The sequence below is a fragment of the Mya arenaria genome, chromosome 13 (genome assembly GCF_026914265.1).
Source record: "Mya arenaria isolate MELC-2E11 chromosome 13, ASM2691426v1".
Classification (NCBI taxonomy): domain Eukaryota; kingdom Metazoa; phylum Mollusca; class Bivalvia; order Myida; family Myidae; genus Mya; species Mya arenaria.
The window spans coordinates 27,957,878-27,982,365 of NC_069134.1; the positions used below are offsets into that span (position 1 = coordinate 27,957,878).

Sequence of the window (24,488 nt, forward strand, 5' to 3'; positions counted from 1 at the left end):
AAAGTCATATTAAATTCAACTCGCCTTTGTTCTCTGTGTGTGACCTTGAGCCTAGCTGGTTGTAACATGTACTCTAAACATCGTCTTAAGATGGTAAACGTTTGTGGCGAGTTATTTTAAAATCCTTCAATGGGTGCAAGTGATATGGATCAGACATGAATTGTAGTCATATGACCGGTGACCTTGAACCAAAATGGTTGTTACATGCGCTCTGCACATAGTCTCAATATGGAGAACATTTGTAAGTAATTTCCAAGCCCTTCAAAGGGTTCAGGAAATATGGAGCGGACACGAATAAGTCATATTAAATTCATATGACCTTTGATCTCTATGTGCGTCTTTGACTCAAGCTGGTTGTAACATGTGCTCTACACATTGTCTCAATATGGTGACAATTTGTGGCAGTTATTTCAAAATCCTACAAGAATTATGGAGCGGACATGATTTGTGATGGATAGACAACTTGAGCAGAAACAATGTCTCCCCATATATGGTGGTTGACATAATAAAACTTAACAATTATGTTTATATAACTGTTCTTACCATAATGTTTATCAATTTGATAATTGCCTAAGTAAGATAGATAGGTTGACATTAAAATAAACAGTGCAATACTGCCATTTTAAAATGTATCTTCAGTTTCAATTTTAAAACAATTTTTTATATCCAACTGTAGTGTACAACTGTTGGTCCAAGCAGTCCGATAATGTTACATTTTTTTAAATCACAAATTAAAAAGGATTAATGTGAACATATCAAGTTTACTGTTATTAACCAACTGGGATCAATTAATATCAAGTGAGTACCTAAAACCGATAGATTATAAAATCCATGTAGCTTTAATAAATGTTGAACCTAATTTCGATTCGGAATATCAACTTACAGGCAATGCAGTAACAACATGGTATGAGTTAAAATTAAAATTTATTATTTATCAATTAACATGGCCAATTCTGTCAGAATATTTTAGTTCCTTTTCTTCTGTTTTCCCTTTTTACCCGACATCTTCAGTGACAATCGCTCTGAAATAAATAAAGGAAGGAATTATTTTGGTGACAGGAAACATTTACAGTTACTTAGATCATAAGTTAGATGTATACAGCTACCTTTAAGGAAAAACAACTTTACAACAACTTTGTTTTAACCAAAAAAATAATAAATTACAAAAAAAGAAAATATACTGGTAATGTACAAGTCAAACTCTATTTAAATCATTGCAAAGTTCACCCAATTTATTTTCGGAGATGTTTTGTTATTAGGCTAGTGTCAATTTAAATCTCTGTATTAACTTGATTCTCTAGTTTTTGTGTTTCAGTAAAGAAATGGGCATTTCTCTCCAGAGTTATGGACTTTGCTATACATGTTAGAATCATCTCTGGCAACATGTTTACTAAATTTAATTTGATTATTTTGAACAAGATTGAGTTACTCTTTTTCGAATTTCAGACAATTTCAAAATTATTCTATATCTATTCAAACCAGTACCATTTCTAACTTCAGTCTGCTTTCCTTTCCCAGCCTGTATCTTCGGCTTTCCTTTCCCGATCTGTTTTTTCAACTTTGTCTCAACCTTCTTTTTCTTTTTTTCTATCATTTCAACAGAGTTTGATTTTCTTTTATTCGCTTTAACAACTGTCTCTGGCTCACTTTCACTACTGTCACTTTCACCGTCATCTGTTGAACTTTGTGATTGAAGCTGCTCTGTTTTCTTTTTTTTCTTTGCTTTCCCTTGTGCTTCAACCGTTTCTGTAGTGTTTTCATCATTATCCTTCTCACTTTGTGACTTTCTTTTCAGCCCTTCTGCTTTATTCTTTTTCTTTGAACTTTTCTCCGTCTTCTTCACAGCGTTTTCCTTCTTAGGTGTGGCTTTCTCTACAAAAACGGCCATACAAGTTATCCTGAAACCAGTATTTTTCTCCGCTAACAGTTTGGTAGTTAGAGCTTCCTGAAACAAAGGAGGAAACAAAGTTTGAACACCAATCTAATTTCTTAAGGGCAATGTGAGAGTTATGTAGTTCCTCACAAAATCGAAAATAATTTTTATCAACATGAATGATTTTGTTTAAATATTTTAACTGCATTAAAATAATGCTTTCACAGTGGTAATTACTTTTAAATGAAAACAAGAGCTGTCACAGTATGTGACGAATGCCCCCGAATGTGACATTGACCTACGAACAAGGTCAGTACATGAAAAGTTGATCTTGCCTTTACGTGTCAAATACATATATGGCAAGTTATTTTAAATTGCCTCTGAACATAAAAAAATACCACTCATACTTGACAACCTACACTGTTATGTCCTTATATTCAGAATTCCCTTGTGAATAAACACTTGTATCTTTCACCTTAGAGGGAGGGACATGGGTCATGCACACGACACGTCGTCTTCGTATGTGGAACACATGTAGCAAGTTATTTTAAAATCTGTCCATACAAGGGAAAGTTACAGCCCGGACACAACAACCTATACTCTATGTCCTTATATGCAGCACTCCATTGTGAATAAACACTAAGTGTGACCTTGACCTTTGAGGCAGGGACACGGGTTTTGCACGCGACACGTCGTCTTGGTATGTGGAACACATTTGGCAAGTTATTTTAAAATCTGTCCATACAAGGGAAAGTTACAGCCCGGACACGACAACCTATACTCTATGTCCTTATATGCAGCACTCCATTGTAAATAAACACTAAGTGTGACCTTGACCTTTGAGGTAGGGACACGGGTCTTGCACGCGACACGTCGTCTTGGTATGTGGAACACATGTGGCAAGTTATTTTAAAATTTGTCCATACAAGAGAAAGTTACGGCCAGGACACGACAACCTATACTCTATGTCCTTATATGCAGCACTCCATTGTGAATAAACACTAAGTGTGACCTTGACCTTTGAGGTAGGGACACGGTTCTTGCACACTACACATCGTCTTGGTGTGTGGAACACATGTGGCAAGTTATTTTAAAATTTGTCGATACAAGAGAAAGTTACAGCCCGGACACGACAACCTATACTCTATGTCCTTATATGCAGCACTTCATTGTGAATAAACACCAAGTGTGACCTTGACCTTTGAGGTAGGGACACTGGTCTTGCACGCGACACGTCGTCTTGGTATGTGGAACACATGTGGCAAGTTTTTTTAAAATCTGTCCATACAAGGGAAAGTTACAGCCCAGACACGACAACCTATACTCTATGTCCTTATATGCAGCACTCCATTGTAAATAAACACTAAGTGTGACCTTGACCTTTGAGGTAGGGACATGGGTCTTGCACGCGACACGTCGTCTTGGTATGTGGAACACATGTGGCAAGTTATTTTAAAATTTGTTTATACAAGAGAAAGTTACGGCCGGGACACGACAACCTATACTCTATGTCCTTATATGCAGCACTCCATTGTGAATAAACACTAAGTGTGACCTTGACCTTTCAGGTAGGGACACGAGTCTTGCACGCCACATGTCGTCTTGGTATGTGGAACACATGCCAAGACATTTTAAAATCAGTCCATACAAGGGAAAGTTACAGAGCCGGACGGTGCGATTTTAATATGCCCACCTTCGGGGGCATAAAAATTCTATCTGGCAACCTTCTGAAATTAAAAACCAAGTGTTGTTTCTATGAGGTGGATAAACCATATTTTTGGTTGAAAAGGGGCAGTTTGCACATAGGAATCTCTCTGTGTGTCATCAATATGTAGCAAATGACTATGCCAGCAACACTTTACAGCATGTAGTGGTAACACTTTACTGTTGTTTGAAGCAAAATGGATGCAGCCAAACAGAAAACAAGAGGCACATCAGTGCCTGTGCTCCACTGGCCAAAAGGTTCAAGCAAAGACCACCTAACGAACATTTTTGTCAAGTTTCATAGAAATACAATCATCAATTTTTGAGGAGAAGTTATTTAATTTTTTTTTTTACTTTAATAGCTCTGGCTGCCATGTTGTGCAGTGGACCGAAATGATTTGGGCAATTTGAGTAAAGGAGCACCAAACAAACATTTCTGTCAAGTTTTATCGAAAAAAGGTCATCGGTTTCGACGACAAGTCGTATAAAGTTTTTTTTATTTTTTAGCTCTGGCAGCCATGGTGTGCAGTGGACTGGAACCATTTAACAAATTTTGGTTAATGACCACCCAAGGAACATTTCTGTCAAGTTTCATCAAAATCTGATCATCGGTTTACATTTAATCTGAATAGATTATGAAGCAAATATCTAACCTGAACAAGAACTGACGAGATAGAATCAACTTGGTGTTTCACTTACACTTTTCGGCCATTTAAGTTACTAAAAATAGCTGTTTCATAAACTTTCAGAATGTCACTTAAACGAAAATTAATGTTCAGTCTATATATACTTTCCTATGTATAAATGTAAGTATATATACTTTCCTATGTATAAATGTAAGGTTTTTAAATTGATCTTTTTGTGAGAACTTTATGCTTATATGTTTACTCATAAATTATTATTGTTTAAAAATTATTTAAAGATGCTATACGTGAAAAATTAAGACATTATTTTTTTTTCTATTAAAGGGAGGTAATTCAGTAGTAAAATGTAATCAAAGCTATTAAAGCATGGCATTTCTTTTCTAACCATGTTGATATTATTACAGTCTATTCAAGCAAGATGCCTTTTGTTTTTACATAGTACCCATAGGTTCTGAAAAACAAGGAGCACTATTCCCAACAGAAGGATGTCACTCCCTATCACTGCATGAGCATCATAATAAAGAAATGTTTACTCAAACTGCAAGCTGCTCAATTGAAATAGGTATTTACCTCAAGCATACAGTTTTATAATGTGGCAAAATAGTCGGACTACTAGATTGTCATTCGGACTAGTAAAATATGCCATTACGCTAGTCCAACTGGCTAGTAGGTTAAAATGTTTTTCGTGAAGACTGCGGACGAGAAGTCCTTAAAGGTTTTTCTATTTTTAACTCTCGCAGCCATGTTGTGCAGCGGACCGGAACCATTTGGGCAATTTTGGTTAAAGGGCATCCCGATGAACATTTATGTAAAGTTTCATCAAAATCTGATAATCGGTTTCTGAGAAGATGTAGTTTAACGTTTTTTTCTATTCTTAGCTCTGGTGCCCATGTTGTGCAGCAGACCAGAACTGTTTGGGCTATTTTGGTTAAGGACTACCCAAGTAACATTTCTGTCAAGTTTCATTGCAATACGATCATTGGTTTCTGAGGAGAAGTCGTTTAAAGGTTTTTCTATTTTTACCTCTGGGGGCCATCTTGTGCAGTGGACCGAAACCATTGAAGCAAATTTGTTAAAGGACCATCCAAGGAACATTTCTGTTAAGTTTCATCAAAATCTGATCATCGGTTTCTGAGAAAATGTTCTTTAAAGGTTTTTCTATTTTTTTGCCCTGGCAGCCATGTTGTGCAGCGGACCGGAACCATTTGAGCAATTTTGGTTAAGGACCACCCAAGGAACAATTCTGTCAAGTTTCATCAAAATCTGCCTATCTGTTTCAGAGGAGATGTCGTTTAAAGATTTTGCTATTTTTAGCTGTGGCGGCCATATTGTGCAATGGACCAGAACCATTTGAGCAATTTTAATAAAGGACCACCCAAGGAACATTACTGTCAAGTTTCATCAAAATCTGCCGAACCGTTTCAGAGGAGATGTCGTTTAAAGATTTTGCTATTTTTAGCTCTGGCGGCCATATTGTGCAATGGACCGGAACCATTTGAGCAATTTTGGTAAAGGACCACCAAAGGAACATTCCTGTGAAGTTTTGTCAAAATCCGCTTATCAGTTTCAGAGGAGATGTCGTTTAAAGTAAAAGTTTACGCACGCACGCACGAACTCACGACGGACAATCTGTGACGACATAAGCTCCATGGCCTTCGGCCAGTGGAGCTAATGATTATTTACAAGTGTTGGTCTAGTTTGCATACACATTATACCTAATATGATCCTGAGAACTTGCAAGAGGTACATGGTTTACTGTTTACCTTTTAGGATTGTTAATATGTTTAAAAGAAATTGTATGTTGTTTTGTATAAAGCAGACAAGTATTGCCTTTTTGAGCCAAAAATTCTGAACAGTCACAAATGCAACTCTTAAATGCTCATATGCATACAAAGTATAAGGTAGTCTGACAGGCATTTGGTATGCTTACCTTTGATTCTGTGATAGTGTACAGTTTCAGGTCCCCATCACTACTGGCAACACACAAGACTGGGTCTTCTGACACTCCCTCTACCCCTCTCTTGATACACAAGCCTTTGATCCTGGTAGAGAAAGGTACATGTGTTCTCTTAAATGTTTGAAATTTTTATTTTTATTTCAGCAACACATTCTAAATTATTTAACCAATAGTCCTAGATGTTGAACTGGATTATCAGCTGTATGCTACATGTATTATCAATATCCCAAGTTTCCTGGGCAGAAATCAGTATGGGTTTTCTTTGACTGCCCATCAGATGCAGCTCAAACCCACCACTTCAAGGGTGAGGGCAAATACCTATTAATTTACAATTGAGTTCAATGGGCATCTTAACTAGTTGCTCAATATGATTTTATCATTAAAATAAATTTAAACGTTTCATACAACTGAAGCGTTAAACTATCTTTATAAGTATATATTATATCAAAATGAATATATAGTAAGCAACACGAACATTGAGGAAGATTATCTCCCTTACCAATATAACAAAGGCACAGCAAGGTGAAACCAAAACGCTCAACGGGTCACCTTAATGCAAGAACTTGGATATCTACTTCTATTGCTTAATGCAATTATTGCTTTAAAGTAACGATTATAATTAATCTGCTGTTTATTTCAGTCAAGGGTCATAACTCTACAATTAACAATGGTTGAGACGACCAGGGTCATGTAAAAAAAAACTATCAGGAGTTATGGTCCTTAATACACAAATCTATTTTCACTGTTTAGTAGGGCCGAAATTCGGCCCAATTTCCCTCCTGAAAATAAGCATATAATTTCCCCCTACCCAGGTTAAAATATGCATTGAGCTCTAAAGATTAAGAAATTGTAGTAATAAAGTGACAGTCATGCATATGTCAATAGGTGTGTTGAAACAAGTGAATTGCAATGTTTTACTCATGAACATCAGTGTTTTTTTAGCCGAAAATCAGCCCCATTCCCGTCCTGAAAAAGTATTTATTTATCCCCTGCCCAGGTAAAAAAATCCTTTTTAAATATACGTGTATACATGTCTATTCTTTGAGAAGCATTCACCTTTTAACCTTTAAGCAATTGTTGCAATTTTGTACCATTCATGAATACGCCCATAGTTTTGTGAATACAAGGTTTGAAAAAGAGTTGAGCAATATTTTAATCATTTTTATAAACATTGTGTATCTGTATTTTTCCCCTCTTTTGTTAAAACAACCACAAAGATACCATTCCCTTAAGAGTGGAAAAAAACACTGCTGGTAATATGTTTACAAAGTTTCACGTGACTATTTTTGATGGTTTTTGAGTTTTGATAAATGCTAAAGTTTTGGCACCTCTCAGGCACAGACAAAAACACCAAGGCTTTCAAAATAACAGGACTTTTTCTTTACAGATACAGACAATCTAATATAAACATAACTAACCTGGTAGTTTCTGTTTTGCAAGAATGAAGTGGTTTGTTGGAAGGGATATGGTGGAAATAAACATTGCCTCCTTCCCCAGCAAAGCATACTGTCTCGTCCTGCAAGTGGCATTAATTTATGAAAATATTTGTATGCTTCCCTGCACAAAGTTAAGATTTCACAATAGTTTAAAAATTAATACAAAATATCAGACACTGATCAATGACTATTTAGATCAACTCCTTATTTATTGTAATATTCTTAGATTGCTTTACTAAACATTTCTTATGAACTTTCTTTAAAATAGCAGTAACTAACATGTAAGTAGCCTAACTTTTCACTGAGAGTGATTAATCTTTTTCATTCCTGAACAAGCTGCTATTACTAAATTATGAAAGTAATTAAAGCAATCAACTTACATTGTAATATTCTAGGCAGTTTATTCTTGCTTCTGCTTGTATATTGAGAGAAATTTCTGCTGTCTGAAATGGAGACATACATGTACATCATCATGAACTTCTAGAAGCAGTGGTAAAAAACAAGACTGTAATTTAAACAAGAGGGCCATGATGGCCCTGTATCGCTCACCTGTAGACCGCAGATGACCCAATATCGAACTTGACCTAGATTTTATAGAGATGATCATTCTGACCAAGTTGCATTGAGATTAGCCTAAAATTGTGACCTCTATTGTGTTCACAAGGTTTTTGTACTAATTGACCTAGTGACCTAGTTATTGACCGCGGATGACCCAATATCGAACTTGACCTAGATTTTATAGAGATGATCATTCTGACCAAGTTGCATTGAGATTAGGCTAAAATTGTGACCTCTATTGTGTTCACAAGGTTTTTGTACTAATTGACCTAGTGACCTAGTTATTGACCGTGAATGACTCAATATCAAACTTGACCTACATTTTACAGCGATGATCATTCTGACCAATTTGCATTGAGATTAGGCTAAAATTGTGACCTCTATTGTGTTCACAAGGTTTTTCTACTAATTGACCTAGTGACCTAGTTATTGACCGCGGATGACCCAATATCGAACTTGACCTAGATTTTATAGAGATGATCATTCTGACCAAGTTGCATTGAGATTAGGCTAAAATTGTGACCTCTAATGTGTTCACAAGGTATTTCTACTAATTGACCTACTGACCTAGTTTTTGACCCCAGATGACCCAATATCGAACTTGACCTAGATTTCATAGAGATGATCAGTCTGACCAAGTTGCATTAAGATTAGCCTAAAATTGTGACCTCTATTGTGTTCACAAGGTTTTTGTACTAATTGACCTAGTGACCTAGTTATTGACCGCGGATGACCCAATATCGAACTTGACCTAGATTTTATAGAGATGATCATTCTGACCAAGTTGCATTGAGATTAGGCTAAAATTGTGACCTCTATTGTGTTCACAAGGTTTTTCTACTAATTGACCTAGTGACCTAGTTTTTGACCTGGGTTGACCCAATATCGAACTTGACCTAGCTTATGTTAAGATGATCATTCTGACCAGTTTCATTAAGATAAGGCTAAAATTGTGACCTCTATTTTGTTCACAAGGTTTTTCTAATAATTGACCTAGTGACCTAGTTATTGACTGCGTATGACCCAATATCGAACTTGACCTAGATTTTATAGAGATGATCATTCTGACCAAGTTGCATTAAGATTAGCCTAAAATTGTGACCTCTATTGTGTTCACAAGGTTTTTGTACTAATTGACCTAGTGACCTAGTTATTGACCCCAGATGACCCAATATCGAACTTGACCTAGATTTTATAGAGATGATCATTCTGACCAAGTTGCATTGAGATTAGGCTAAAATTGTGACCTCTATTGTGTTCACAAGGTTTTTGTACTAACTGACCTAGTGACCTAGTTATTGACCGTGAATGACCCAATATCAAACTTGACCTACATTTTACAGCGATGATCATTCTGACCAATTTGCATTGAGATTAGGCTAAAATTGTGACCTCTATTGTGTTCACAAGGTTTTTCTACTAATTGACCTAGTGACCTAGTTATTGACCGCGGATGACCCAATATCGAACTTGACCTAGATTTTATAGAGATGATCATTCTGACCAAGTTGCATTAAGATTAGGCTAAAATTGTGACCTCTAATGTGTTCACAAGGTATTTCTACTAAGGCCACTACTTTTATATAAATTGGTTTACAAAACCGGCGAGTCTAATTTTCCGAAAAGTACAAAAAAAATAAAAAATGAATTTCACTATTTTTTTCAAAATTATTTTCCCGACCGTATTGATTTTGGTGCGAAACGAAAGAAAAACGCACAGATAAGAGTACGAATGCAGTAGATCTCGACTGGTTTGTTGTTCCGTGGCCGTATTTGCCAATTTATAGTGATAGCATGTGAGCCAGTCAACTGTTATGGCAGCGTCGATGGCAATGGCGGAATTGACGATAGCAGTCATTCTTTGTATGAAATAACTAATTAAAATATGCAGGAGTTGTTAAAATAACAATAGCAATAAACATTGGCAAATTTAACAGCCACAAACAATAACTGTCACGTGATTGTTGTTATTCCCCGCCAATTTAGGTCATGAAAATATTGTTGTTTATAGATAAAAAATAAAATTGTCAGCGGCTGCCATCGAATTAGTAGACACAAATATCTGTAAATTATGTGTGAGAAAAACATTTTATGGTTAAATATCAAATAACAGTGCACTAAGTGTGAGTGGTGAAATCGAAAGTAAAATTTCTAAGTTGACACCGGTGACCTAGTTTCACAAGTTCGGTCGCATTCGGAACTCCTCGGCCATTTTTTCAAAAACAACCTCGGATGTGTGCCGGTACATCTGTTGAAGTAGTCCGTATTTTTTTTAATAAAAGCATTAATTAAATGTAGTGTTTTAGAGTTGTATTCATAGCTCTCAGTTTAAATTGATTGCCAGTGAAGTGTTTTATTGCAAACATAATTACGATTCCCAAGAGTTAAGTCATAAATTTTAACTACTAAATAAGATTACTACGCGATCTATTTGCAGCGGACTTAAACGTACCACTTCTTAAGTATGTAAAACGTCCATATACATCCGAGGTTGTTTTTGAAAAAAAATGGCCGAGGAGCTCCGAATGGTTCGGTCGATGGTGTTTATGGATTTGAAATCACAAAATGGTTTGGAAATACTTGTTATTGAGTCAATGTAAAGCTTGTGTTTAATCTAGATTACACGTTTATTCATGTTTGGGTTAATAGTAGAGTAAAAACAATGAAAGAGTTGAACACATGTCTCATGACATTTTAATACTAATGCCAGGAGTTGTGTGCAAAACATTTAGATAAAACAACACGGAAAACTATTTTGAATAAGTCCATTTCAATTTGTAATGAACTTGATATTTCACTATAAATGAGATTTGTTGTTGTAACCAAGGGATACTTTTTAAAATGAAAAATAAACAAGCATGAAGTATAGATGCCCTGTGAACTCGTGTATACACAAAATGGCGGAGTTGGGAGAAGATGAAAATATCCGATACATAATTATGGATTTCTCTGTTACTATCATTGGTACATAAAGTTAAGTCACATGCTAGATTTATTATTTTGTTATGTGATTTTTATGTACTGATGTGGTAATTTGCTGCAAGATTTGAATTTGAAATGGATTTGGTGAACATCCCATGGTAAATATCCCGGTCCGAAAATATCCGAACTTAGCATGGATCGGGTTACACACAACTAGGACCCACCATGGTAAAGGTTATTAAAACTCAAATCTAGGTCTAGTTTGGTTTTGAGTTTTTCAGGAATTGCTTTCACAATGTTAAAGCTCAAATGTCTTCATAAAATGTTACTTCCTTATTTACAAAATTGGTAATTATTTCACTTTATTGGCATTTTCCAATATTGAAATAACTGAAACAATGTTTAGAAAATATTATGTATTGTTTTAATACAGTGCAATTTTTTTGTATTTTAATGCGTAAAATTGCCTTCTCTTTTTTTTCAATTTAATATTGTTCAGTTTAGTGTTCTGCATTCACTTTTGATTTAGCATACCCTTGAAGCTTAACAAATGTCTTGCTGAGTGATATTCAATGTATCTTTGATAAAAAGTGTAGTTTATACATGTAAACATGTTTTATAGTCAATTTCATTGATGTTTTATATGCACAGTATGTAAGATTTAAACTGTGTGTTTAATTAGAACTTTGAAACTATGAGTGTATTAAAACATGCATTAATAGCAGTTTAAAAATTTAAAATGTCATGTAAATGATATAAATTTTCAATGTTTTTTATGTTGTTCTCTGATTTTTACCCTTTAAGAGTATGTTTTGTGACTTTTTTCCTTTTTTTTTTTTTTTTTTCGACCGCCCGGTGGACATTTTTCCCAAAAATTCTTGTAAACCAAAAAATAAAAAAGGAGTGGCCTAATTGACCTACTGACCTAGTTTTTGACCCCAGATGACCCAATATCGAACTTGACCTAGATTTCATAGAGATGATCAGTCTGACCAAGTTTCATAAAGATTAGGTCAAAATTGTGACCTCTGTTGTGTTCACAAGGTTTTTCTAATAATTGACCTAGTGACCTAGTTATTGACTGCGGATGACCCAATATCGAACTTGACCTAGATTTTATAGAGATGATTATTCTGACCAAGTTGCATTGAGATTAGGCTAAAATTGTGACCTCTATTGTGTTCACAAGGTTTTTGTACTAATTGACCTAGTGACCTAGTTGTTGACCGTGGATGACCCAATATCGAACTTGACCTACATTTTATAGAGATGATCATTCTGACCAAGTTGCATTGAGATTAGGCTAAAATTGTGACCTCTATTGTGTTCACAAGGTTTTTCTACTAATTGACCTAGTGACCTAATTATTGACCGCGGATGACCCAATATCGAACTTGACCTAGATTTTATAGAGATGACCATTCTGACCAAGTTGCATTGAGATTAGGCTAAAATTGTGACCTCTATTGTGTTCACAAGGTTTTTCTACTAATTGACCTAGTGACCTAGTTTTTGACCCCAGATGACCCAATATCGAACTTGACCTAGATTTTATAGAGATGATCAGTCTGACCAAGTTTCATAAAGATTAGGTCAAAATTGTGACCTCTATTGTGTTCACAAGCAATTGTGAACGGACGGACGGACGACGGACGAAGAGTGATCACAAAAGCTCACCTTGTCACTACGTGACAGGTGAGCTAAAAAGGTATACCGTAACTGTTATGGGGCTGGTAAAAAAAAAAATCATTTCTTCCATGATTTCTGTTTGTTTTTGGGTACATGACAAAAGAATACAGAAATCTGGACCAGTGCTGGATATATCCAAGACTTCTTATGAAATTTTGTTATAGTTATGACCTTTGTAGAGTCAGAATTAAAAGCATACCTTAACAGTTACTATAGCTAGCATGGGTTCTAAAAGCCGATAATTATCAATCCTGAAAAAACAGCTGGACAGATCTATTGAGTAGGAGTGATCCATTCCCAAAGCAGAGTAAAGGGGTGCAAATGTCAGAGAAAAAATCTAACAACTTCACATACATGTGAATACATGTATTGTCACTGGTAATATGTGTACTGGTAGCATGTAAACTTAGTTTCATGTGAACATCTTGAACAAATTTTTCGTTACGGTCAACATAAACAATTTGCATTCTGACAACAGTATGAACCAAGACACCATACCTCTTGAACAATTCCTCAACATTCTTTCTCAGAAAAAAAAACAGACCTGCTTAAAATGACCAGTTTCTAATATAAAGTAAACTTACCTCCACATCATAAACATCAATTTTGTTGTTGACCACAATGGCATAGTTATCTCCCTTTGGTGACCAGCACACAATGTCTGCAGCTGTAATTATTATACATACTATGTATGGATTTTGTCGCCAGCGGAAACCCTGCATAGTGATTTTATAGTAAATATTCAGTGAAGTCCTAAATGCTACATTCCAGACTGCTTTTTAAACAGGAAATATTAACTTTTTAAGACGGTCTAAAAAAACATGGACTTAAAGTGAGGGAGGTCCTTAGTTCCATTCATGGTTAAAATTGTAGGTACAAAGGTAACAATGATACTACAGGTAACAGCTATGCTGAACATATGACAATGGAGTAATCCTAATAAGCTTGGACTATTGAATACTCAGAACAGGTTGCTTTAATGATATCAGGGTTAACATGTAAATGCAGGGCCTTTTGACCCTTCGATTCCCAGCTACTTCCAGAACAGCCAGACCTCATTTTTTACCCAATTTTCAGTGAGCTTGACAGTATGGTACGAAATGGTCTCTACATCCCACACATGTGATTGAAATTATGCATCACTTTCCCTTGATTCATGTTGTGTATTGTTAACTATTTCTACTTATAATATTGTACCTTGTTTAATGTTTGAGATGAACGCAGATCGCCCAGTTATGAGGTTCCACGTGTGCAGAGCACGGTCTCGACCAACGGTCAGGGCAAGCTTGCCACTTGGATGTACTGATACACAGTTGATTGCTGCCCTGCAAGTTAGTTATAATGACTTTACATTATAATCAATATATATCTTATGAACTCATAACTCAGCCTAAATAAACTTTCATATGAAGACAGGTTCCAAATAAATACTGCACATTGTATTTTACCCAATCTATAAGAAGAATGTTCTTGAATTCAGTAGTTTGTGATTTTAACTTTGATCATAAAGTTAATGATCATAAAGTTAAAATCATAAAAGTTAATAAATTATTGATCTAAATAATTCCTAATATAGTCTGTATTTGTCCAAAAGATCGCATGTGACCTGACAAGTTCGCTTCCTGAGTGAGGCTGGATAAAAGCTAGTTTACTGTTGTGCTTAGCCGAATAAAGACAAACTTTACATCATGTTCTAATTACAATCCTTGTTGGGTCAGTTATAACACAATCAACACTTTAACAAATCAGCCTACTGGTGTCCTTTGAATGTTCTCAGGCATTCCCAGGTATAAGATTTCCACAGACAAAGGGCGGCATCCTCACTTGTGCTAAACATGAATCCTCTGTGGAATTGAAGGCTGGTGATGGTTCCTGAAATAACAGTTATGGCATGTATTAACAACACACACATAAAGCATGCACACATGCACAAGCGCGCGCACATACACACACACACACACACACCTTAATTAAGGATACATTTGTGCAAGTCTAGTGTACAGATTAATTTCACCTTTTTTACATTATAATTCATTAATCATTCAAAACATGTTTGTGTTACTCCTTTCAAGCACAGTCATCTTCTTAAAATTATATAAGCAATTAGTATTGACACATAATTTTAAGTTTGAAACTATTATAAGTAATATTTTGTTGTCATTACTCTGTATGCCTTTTGTGTATTGTTTTAAGCCAGATTTTGCACTACAATCACTGCAAAGACTTTCGGTTTTCAGACTGTTCGAATCTCATTAGTGTTTCGAATCTGTTCAGGAGCTAAACAAATAAGCCCAAACTGCAGCAACACATGTTATCTGGGAAAGGACTTTTGTAACATTGATGCTAAGTCTACATTAACCCTTTGCATGCTGGGTAAATTGTCATCTGCTCAAAAATGTCGTCTGGTTTATTCTAAATTTCTTTCAATTTACTTTAAACTTTGGGGATATATTGACTGAGTGGCAAACAGCTTGGAACCTGACCAGGCGCCGAGTTCCTCGGCGCCTGGTCTGGTTCCAAGCTGTTTGCAAAGCCTTTAAAATCGCCATCAGCAGCTTAAGGGTTAAAGATGACATATAGTATTTCATTCTTACCATTGTGATGAACAAGGGAGCCCATTTCTTTCATCTTGCGTATATTGAGAAGTCGGATGGATTCATCTGTGCTGCCGGAGGCCAGTATCCCCTTGTCTGAAACAGCCATACATTTCACACAACCGGAATGTGAGTTGTCTGTGAAACTTGCCTCAACCTGAAAGTCCTGTCGGATGAATAGGTATTAAAAATTAAATTCAGGCTGCCATTTTTCAAGTCTAGTAAAAGAGCACCTGTGCCATTTAGAATTTGAATTGGTCCCGGCAACTCCAGAAGAATCTATAAATTTGAATTTATATCAGAGAAAACAAATGAATGACTTCTATTTTTTACATAGAAAACATCTACATTTCCAGTTTTAGTGCAGATGCAATAATTATGGTAACAGCAAAAGTGAACTAAAAATAACTGCATAAAATAAACACTAAAAATAACTGCATAAAATAAACACTATGTCCCTGGGTGTTTATTTAATTAACACAGATTTTAATAATTGATGTGCCATCATATTTACATGGATAAGTAGATACTGTTATGTTGTTTGCATGAGTTTCTAGTGCCAAAATTCAGTGTGCAAACAATCTGATATATATATATAGGAATTAGAACCAGGCTTGTTTCTTTGATTAACGCTGTTATAACTACATGTATCTAGTAGTTTTTATCAACATTATCACAGCTCCTCTTACAGATTAGTATCTGCCACCACAGACCACAGTGGCTTGATGACAAATGCTCATTAAATCACAATAAATAATTTTCATCTAGCCAAAATAATATTTTATACATACTTGAGCATGTGTATCATCCATATAATACATTGCCGTAAACATAAAAAATGAGATTTAACAAAATTCAAAAATACCCTATACCAGTACTGTAATATGAAGCAAGTGAAGAATGTTCGCCCGGCGAAAATGTAAACAAAGCCCAAAACTCAATGAAAATTATAACTTCTTTGTAAGCTACAAACAAAAAACCTGGCTCATACATGCAGTGGCCCGTTACATACACTTTAAAACCGGTATTCTTGTGGAAAGAAACAGTATACGACAAAAATGCTTCACAATGCGAATTATCACAAGCGCTAGCCAGACATTATGCTGTCAAAATGACGTAGTACCCAGCTTGGGTATAGGGTATTTTTGAATTTTGTCAAATCTCATTTTATGTTTATGGCAATGTATTATATTGATAAAATACATGTTCAAGTATGTATAAAATATTATGTTTGCTAGTTGGAATTATACCAGTCGGCAAGTAGTTCTCGGACACTCGCGTGTTTGAAAAGTTTCAGCAGTTTCCGCAGGTATCAAATCTTTTCATTAGGTAAGGAAATGAAGACGTTAAATTCCAAAAGTTTTCAGTTGTTTACAAAATCACATTTTACTTCCGCTGGGAATCACAATTTTAGTGCGCATGCACAGAAAGCACAACTTAAAATACGGGCAACAGTTAGGCTATACGATTTGTTCGGTATACTTCCTTTTTTGATGCAGACAACATTCTGTATTTACGAAAATATTCATGTTAAGTCGAGCGTTTAAATTACACATGTGCTAAAAATAGATACAAATTGTTTCATTTTAATTATCTTCATGTTATATGTATATATGTACTATTAGATTAGTTTCTAATGAAAAATATTAAGATAAATATTCCATACTGGTTTGAAAATCCCACTTTTAAATATATTAAATAAAAAAAATCACTTCTGCGCATGTTTCCTGGTTTTGTTGATCATTTAAGGGAGTGTCCGAGAACCACTTCTGTCAAACTAAAATTTAACCCCTTTTGAGCACCTCATTCGGAGCCTATGAGAATGGACTTAATTTGTTTAATATCAATTGATTTTGCATTATTTCAACAGAAGAAGAGCTGCAGTTTGTTATAAACATTGGAATATCATATATCTTTTCAAATAAGAATGCTTTATCGATAAAACCTCTACAAGTGTCCGACAACTACTCGCCTACTGGTATATTGTGACTTTAATGAGCCTTTGTCATCAAGCCACTGTGTATGTATGTATGTATGTATTTCTTTAGACCTTGCGGTCAAGGATAACCTGTGAAAGTGCAAGCACTTATTTCCAACGGGGTCCTTTGTTTTTGCTGAAGGGACAGCACGCTGAAGAGACAGTGGTGGGATACAAGGAAGTCCGGGTGCGATACCCTAGCTCTTTTTCGAAGAGACCCCTTGGTTCCTTTACGTGCTCGGTGTAAAGCACGGATACACAGCTTAACCACTAGGCCACGGACAACTACGAATTCTCCTCAAGACTCCATTGGAACAACCCCCAACCCAAAATAGTGGCCTGCCCTATTCTAGAGCAGTTCAATCAGGCTTTCGGTCAGATTGAAAGTGTCTTTTCATAGGGAATAATCAAACTTCTTTTACTTTCTAATCTGTAGACTGTACATGTACATTCTATTTTTGACTTTTCTCCTGTCATTTTATATCTGTAGGATACCTGTACCTGTAGGATGATTTTGGGTTCTGTATAAGGACTTGTGCCCTTTTTAAACCCCTCTTCGTCTAAACTTGTTTCGTCACGATCTATCTTCGGAGCTCATAAAATCTTATCGTGTAAAGGTTGTTGGTAACAGTTATGAGTATATATGATTAAATTACAGCTGTCCATAGACAACGTTGATACAGGTCTCAAAACTGGTACAGCATGTCTCCTTGCCAGTGGCAGTCCAACCTTACTTTAAACGATTCTACATCTTCAGCATCTATCACATGTTGAGGCAAGTCATTCCACACTTGTATAACACGACGAGAAAACTGGTGCTGGCAGAAAGTGGTCCTAAATCTGGGTTTTTCAAGCTTTAAGTTATGCCCTCTTGTTGATGAAGCGTAGCAAAAGAATCTTTCAAAGTCACAATCATCGATACCTTTTACAATCTTAAAAGTCTGTATAGCGTCTCCACGCATTCTTCTATGAGCAAGAGTGGGTAATTTTAACTGCTTGAGCCTTTCTTCATATGACATATCTTTTAGAGATGGAATCAATTTTGTAGCCCTCTTTTGTAGTCTTTCTAAACTTTCAATATCTTTTCTCATATATGGGTGCCAAACCACATTCGCAAACTCAAGATGGGGTCGGACCATAGCTGTATACAACTTCATGAAAGTGTACTAATCCATGAAATCAAAAGTTCTGTTGATTATAGATAATATACTGTTTGCCTTGTTTATCTTTGTAGATATGTGTTTATGAAATTTCAAGTCCCTTTCAAACAATACTCCTAAATCACTCTCTTCTGTAGCAGATTCCAAAGGTATATTGTTCATTAAATACTTCTTTTCAGGATTATTATACCCATAGTGTATAATTTTGCACTTATCAACGTTGAATGTAAGCTCCCACTTTTTAGCCCAATCACACAATGAATTCAGGTCATCCTGAAGGTTGTCGGAATCTGTTGTTGGGGCATACACTTTCGTGTCATCAGCAAACACCTTGATACTTGAGTTAACTACCTCTGTGATATCATTCACGTAAATGATAAAAAGTACAGGTTCTAAAACACTACCCTGAGGCACACCGCTATCAACATTTCTCCAATCTGATGTACATCCCTTGACCGATACACATTGTCGTCGATTCGCTAGGAAATCATCTATCCACATCAGCAAATTGCCCCTGATTCCAAGAGAAGATACTTTCTTTAACAGTCTTTTGTGTGGAACCTTATCAAAGGCCTTTGCTAGATCCAGATACACACTATCCCAACTCTGATGGTTTTCAACAAATTCTGTCCAATCTTCCATTACATTTAAAAGTTGAAGAGCACATGACCGTTTTGATCTAAAACCATATTGATCCTTTGACAGTAACTGATTTTCATTCAAATGCTTTATTATATGTTGCCGAACTATTTTCTCTAGAAGTTTGCATACAACCGATGTAAGACTGACAGGACGATAGTTCCCAGGGTCAGTTTTCTTTCCCTTCTTAAATAGTGGTGAAATTCTTGCATCTTTCCAATCTGAAGGTACTTTCCCTGTAGTTACAGATTTGTTAAATATTATAGTTAATGGCTCAACAAAAATATCTGGCATACTTTTCAATAGGAATGGGTGTACACAATCAGGGCCCATGGATTTACTAGGGTCAATGTCTTTCAAAAGCTTCAAAACTTCTTCATCAGAAACAGTAAGAGAACTGAGTTCACTATTCACATCTTTATCCTCAATATCAGGTATGGTGTCAATATTTTCCTTTGTAAACACAGTAGTAAAAAATTCATTCAGTACATCCACCTTTTCTTTATCATTTCTTACAAATTCCCCATTTTCACGTTTGAGATTAGAAATATTGCTTCTTGATTTTGTTTTAGACTTTACATATCGCCAGAATTGTTTCGGCTCACTCTTAGCTTTCTGGGATATATTTCTTTCATATTGTCTCTTACTATTCTTTACAAAGTCATTTGCCCTATTTCTCACTATTTTATACGCTTCATAGTCTTCATTTCTTCTAGTAGCCAAGTACTTGTCCCAAGCATGACGCTTTTTCTTAATAGGCGACAGAACTTCACCAGACATCCATAATGGCTTTGTTTTACAGCCCGTTTTAGGTTTAGACTTTGGAACATATTTATCAACACTAACTTTATACTTCTCGGAGAAGGAGCTCCACATTTCATTGACATCACAATCACAAAGTGTTTCTTTCCAGTTGACAGACTCCCAATCTTGAATAAATGCAAGCAAATTACATCTTCTGTAGCTGTAAGACATATTCCCAGTGTAAACTTCTTTATAGTTACAGCAAAAATCAAATACTAAAGTCACATGATCACTTAACCCAATAGATGGTAAATGCTCAAAATTGGTAACGTTATTTTCATCCTTGGACAGTACTAGATCCAGCAAATTCAAAGGCTGATCATTCCTACATCTTGTAAATTGTTGTACATGCTGGAATAGAAAATTATCCCTCAAGCATTCAATAAACATATATTCATGGTGAGATTCACTGTGAATGGTTGTATATGTTTCCCACTGTCTTTCATGTTAAAGTCTCCGGTTACAAGCAAATTCTCAGAAATTCTAGCTGCTTCCCGTAGCAATTCAATAATTATGTCACAATTGTCCGTTTCAGAAGGGCTTCTATAGATACATCCAATTACAACAGTCTCATCTTCAACAATCCAGTCTATCCAAGAAGCATCATGGTACATCAAGTTTAAGTTTGCATTTGGTGAAATATTAAGCTCAGATTTTGCATAAATTAACACACCTCTACCATCATCTGTGCTTGGAAATGCTGTATATCCATCAAGAGCATAAATTACTGATGAGCAGGACACATTGTCATGGTTAAGCTTCGGTAAAACTTCAGTTACAAATACAAAATCCGGATTAATCAATGTAACCTGTACCTGCAACTCACTCATCTTATTTTGCAACTGATCTGCATTAGTATATAAACATTTACACTTATTTAAAACAATTTCAGTCTTTCGATGTTCATTAATCAATGATTCTTCAAATTCTTGACTAGACTCTGATGATTCTGGACTAGAAATATCACCCACCTCAATATCACTGTCAATTGACTCATTAACTCGGGAGCCACTGGTCATTTGTCCACTATTTACTGTAATATCACAGTTATCAACTGATCGATAACTATTTATCGGATTTTCATCACTAACAACTGAAATAACATTAACTTCAAAACTTTTAACTGTTTGAACATTTAACATATTTACACCATCCTCCTGGTCCGGTCTAACGTTGAAAACGAGGTGCTGGAGCAATGAGATTTGTGATCCCACTTGCTCCCCTGTTCGCCCCCCTTTCAATTATCTTCGCTCTGAAAATCACCAAATTCTTATTTCCTTCATCCGTCCTCCTCCTTTCTAACTCTCGTTTTAGCATCATGCTTTTCTCCCTTTCCTCCTTAGACTGATCTGGTGTGATAAACACTTTATTCCATGCATGCGCATATTCTTCCTCTCTTTTGGTTCTCAAAAGTCTTGTTCCCCCTAGAACATGGTGCTTATCAGAGACAGAATCCAACTGAACTTTGATCAGTCTTGGTTTGGTACCTGGTGCTCCAAGTCTGACAGACTTTACAATGTTAACATCTTGACAATCTATCACCTCCATTATTTTCTTGATACAAATTTCATCATCTTCTTATTTGTTTTCACTACCTGCGTCAGGTTCGGGTACATTGTGAATGAGGCTACCAGACAAATCGGCCCCTTACCAAATCGGCCCCTAGCTCAAACAGTTACCTTTTCGGCCCCTTACCAAATCGTCCCCATCCCGTAGACGTTTCGGCCCCTGATTACCGAGACGTTTCGGCCCTTATTTATATTTTATATTTTTTTATTTCTAAATATAAGTAAAAAACATGTAATTTCATTTTTTATTTTAATAGACAAAGCTATATACATACATACAAAGGTATAGATAAAAACAGATTTAAAGAAAATATCTGTACACTTGAAAACATGTAAAGATTTATTCACGAGATATTTTTATAAAATGAAATAGAGTTGAAGAAAAAATGTTTAAACTTCATTTTTTTTTTAAATAATCTTTAAATATTAAACATAACTATGTTGCTAATATTATGTTTAATGACATGTCCATTGTCTAACATCAGTCTTGACCAAACACCTATCGCCCGCCGTAGATGGCACCAAAAATTTTCAGGAACTCCTCGCAGGTGACATCATGCGAATCGTATGAGTCCCACTCATCCATGATCCTGGCGTCTAGAGCGGATAGTTCATTTGAAGTTTCATTAAGGAACGATACCGCAGTGGCGAACTGCGAAACATCTGAATTGATGGATAATGATTTATGACAAAAAGAAAACAGATTTTTTATAAGAACTAATATACAGTACATCTTCTTATTAACTACAATTTAATAATAAATAAACAAACACATGGTAAGACATAAGTTATACATTTTATGAATTTATATTTTAAATCAGGTAAGGATGAAAAAAACTATTATTAATCTTATATTGAATACGTATGCAAAACCATACTGGCTTAAAAGGTGTTTTTAGACAGACGGTCTTATGGCGAATTGTCACATTCCACAGGGGTATCAGGCGTTGGAATTATGACACTTTGTGTTTACAAGCTTACAAATACGTGTACAAGGTTTGTTCCGACTTTCCCAACCGCTAATTCTCACACTTACAGAATAATACCAATTATCTCTTCGCGCCTCAAACAGAATATTATTATTTTATTACGGATATATTGTTTTACTCTTTTTGAAATGCATATTTGTTGTAGAATATCTGTAGAACTATCAAGTTGTCAATTGTTTGCAAGTCATATCTATAAAACAAACATTATTTCCCAATTATGTATAAACAGCATCCGGATTAAGTTTGCAAATCCAGAATTTTTGCAAATTTATTTTCTTTGTTTTTCTCCCATTTTTTATTTTTGTATTTTTAAAATGTGTTAGGTAATACTTATAAGAGATATTTTTGGTTTCCTGAAATTTAATTCTAAAATCTTATTCAACAATAAATATTTGAGAATGCTCAATCTTAGCAGTAAACAGGGTATAAATCTTGTGAAACACATAGCAATAATGCGCTAAATAATGCACGTGAATGCAGGTAGTAGCAGAAGTCAAGAATCATCTTCGTTTATTACAACAGAAGCAGTCATATACCTTTGGCGGTACGTGCATTTTAATCTAAATTACATAAGTTATGGGAGTACTTAGCGGTAAACATAGCCATACCTTGATAGTGTTAAACATTTATATACGTTTTTTTTGTGTCTATAAAACATATTACTTGCACCTACCTGTATCGCAGACTCGATGCTGCCAACGGTCTCACAACCTTATCTCACTCAATACAAAAATCCGAATCAGACATTACAATTTTTAACAACATTCCATTACACAATAAAATAAAAGTAGAACAACAACGCGTTAATAATGTCCAATACACGAAAATTTAACAGTAGCACAGCAACACGTTTAAAACAAATGGTACCCACTTTTAGAAACGATTTAACGGTGTTTATATTACTCAAATCTTCTTTAATCAACTGTAAATATCATTTACAAATTAAAGACAATTATTCATTCACACGTCTTTGAATGTCTTTTTCACACCCACAACACTTACCGTTTGCCTTGTAAAGAACGCATGGTTCATAGGCACATTTTCTTTGAAGTCTTTAATGATCAATTAATAATTAACAGTTATAACAAATAAACTTTCTTAGATTTTCTAATATTTTATATTAAAAATCAGGGTTAATAAGTATTTAGATTTTAATTATATTTTTATATCAGTCATATCAATGTTTTTCATGCATATTTGTCTATTTGTAAATTTAAAGATGTTATTTACAACTTATTTACATATCTCATTTACATTTATAAGACGACCTACAATGTTTTTCTTTATACTCAAGATAAAAAATAAAAACAAATTAAGGGGCCGAAATGTCTCTGTTGAAAATCACTAAGGGGCCGAAACGTCTCGAGTCATTTTAATTAAGGGGACGAAATGGCAGGGCCGAAACGTCTTAGGGGCCGATTTGGTAGTAGGCCGATTTGGTAAGGGGCCGATTTGTCTTGCTCCCGTGAATGATTACATTGCACTTCCTCTCCTCCCTTTCTCTGTAACTCTTAATCCACAAAGTAAAGTTACCAAACTCATTGACCTATACACGGTTTTGGCTGTTGATGAATCCATTTCTGACATCCACAAAGAGAGGTGATTTCGTTACTTTTGACAACGATAACATGAAACACAGCAAAACTATTATTGTTTACGCGAAATTATATGACAAAGTGAAATATCCATTCTTAGTATGACATGTCATAATTGTTTAGAAACAAAGACAAAAACTTATTAAAAACCCAACTTACATCTGCGATTTTAAGCAGTCTGAATCCTAAAATAACGTTGTCATAGGTGCCGACAACGATTTCCATGTTGACAGAACACCTCGCACGTGCTTGTGTTTACGTTAAATATGCTATACTCTCTAAGCCTAAGGTAAAACCACGTAATTTGTACTGCTTCTTAAAATTTGAAGTTGTACTCAAGTTTATTGAGCTTGATGTTTTTATTGATTGTCATTAGAA

At 35.3% G+C, this 24,488-nt stretch overlaps 1 protein-coding gene across 1 annotated transcript; it reads right to left on the minus strand.

The window, feature by feature from the left end:
- Nucleotides 1–907: 907 nt before the first annotated feature.
- On the minus strand, nt 908–24,425 carry LOC128215014 (p21-activated protein kinase-interacting protein 1-like). The gene is made up of 10 exons (XM_052921747.1): nt 24,270–24,425; nt 15,378–15,543; nt 14,538–14,655; nt 13,981–14,108; nt 13,368–13,450; nt 7,995–8,057; nt 7,597–7,694; nt 6,152–6,263; nt 1,486–1,945; nt 908–1,022 (listed from the first exon to the last, which is right to left on the minus strand). The coding sequence occupies exons 1-10, from the start codon at nt 24,333–24,335 to the stop codon at nt 967–969; spliced, it is 1,350 nt and encodes a 449-aa protein (XP_052777707.1). The 5' UTR covers nt 24,336–24,425; the 3' UTR covers nt 908–966.
- Between the last annotated feature and the right edge of the window lie 63 nt (nt 24,426–24,488).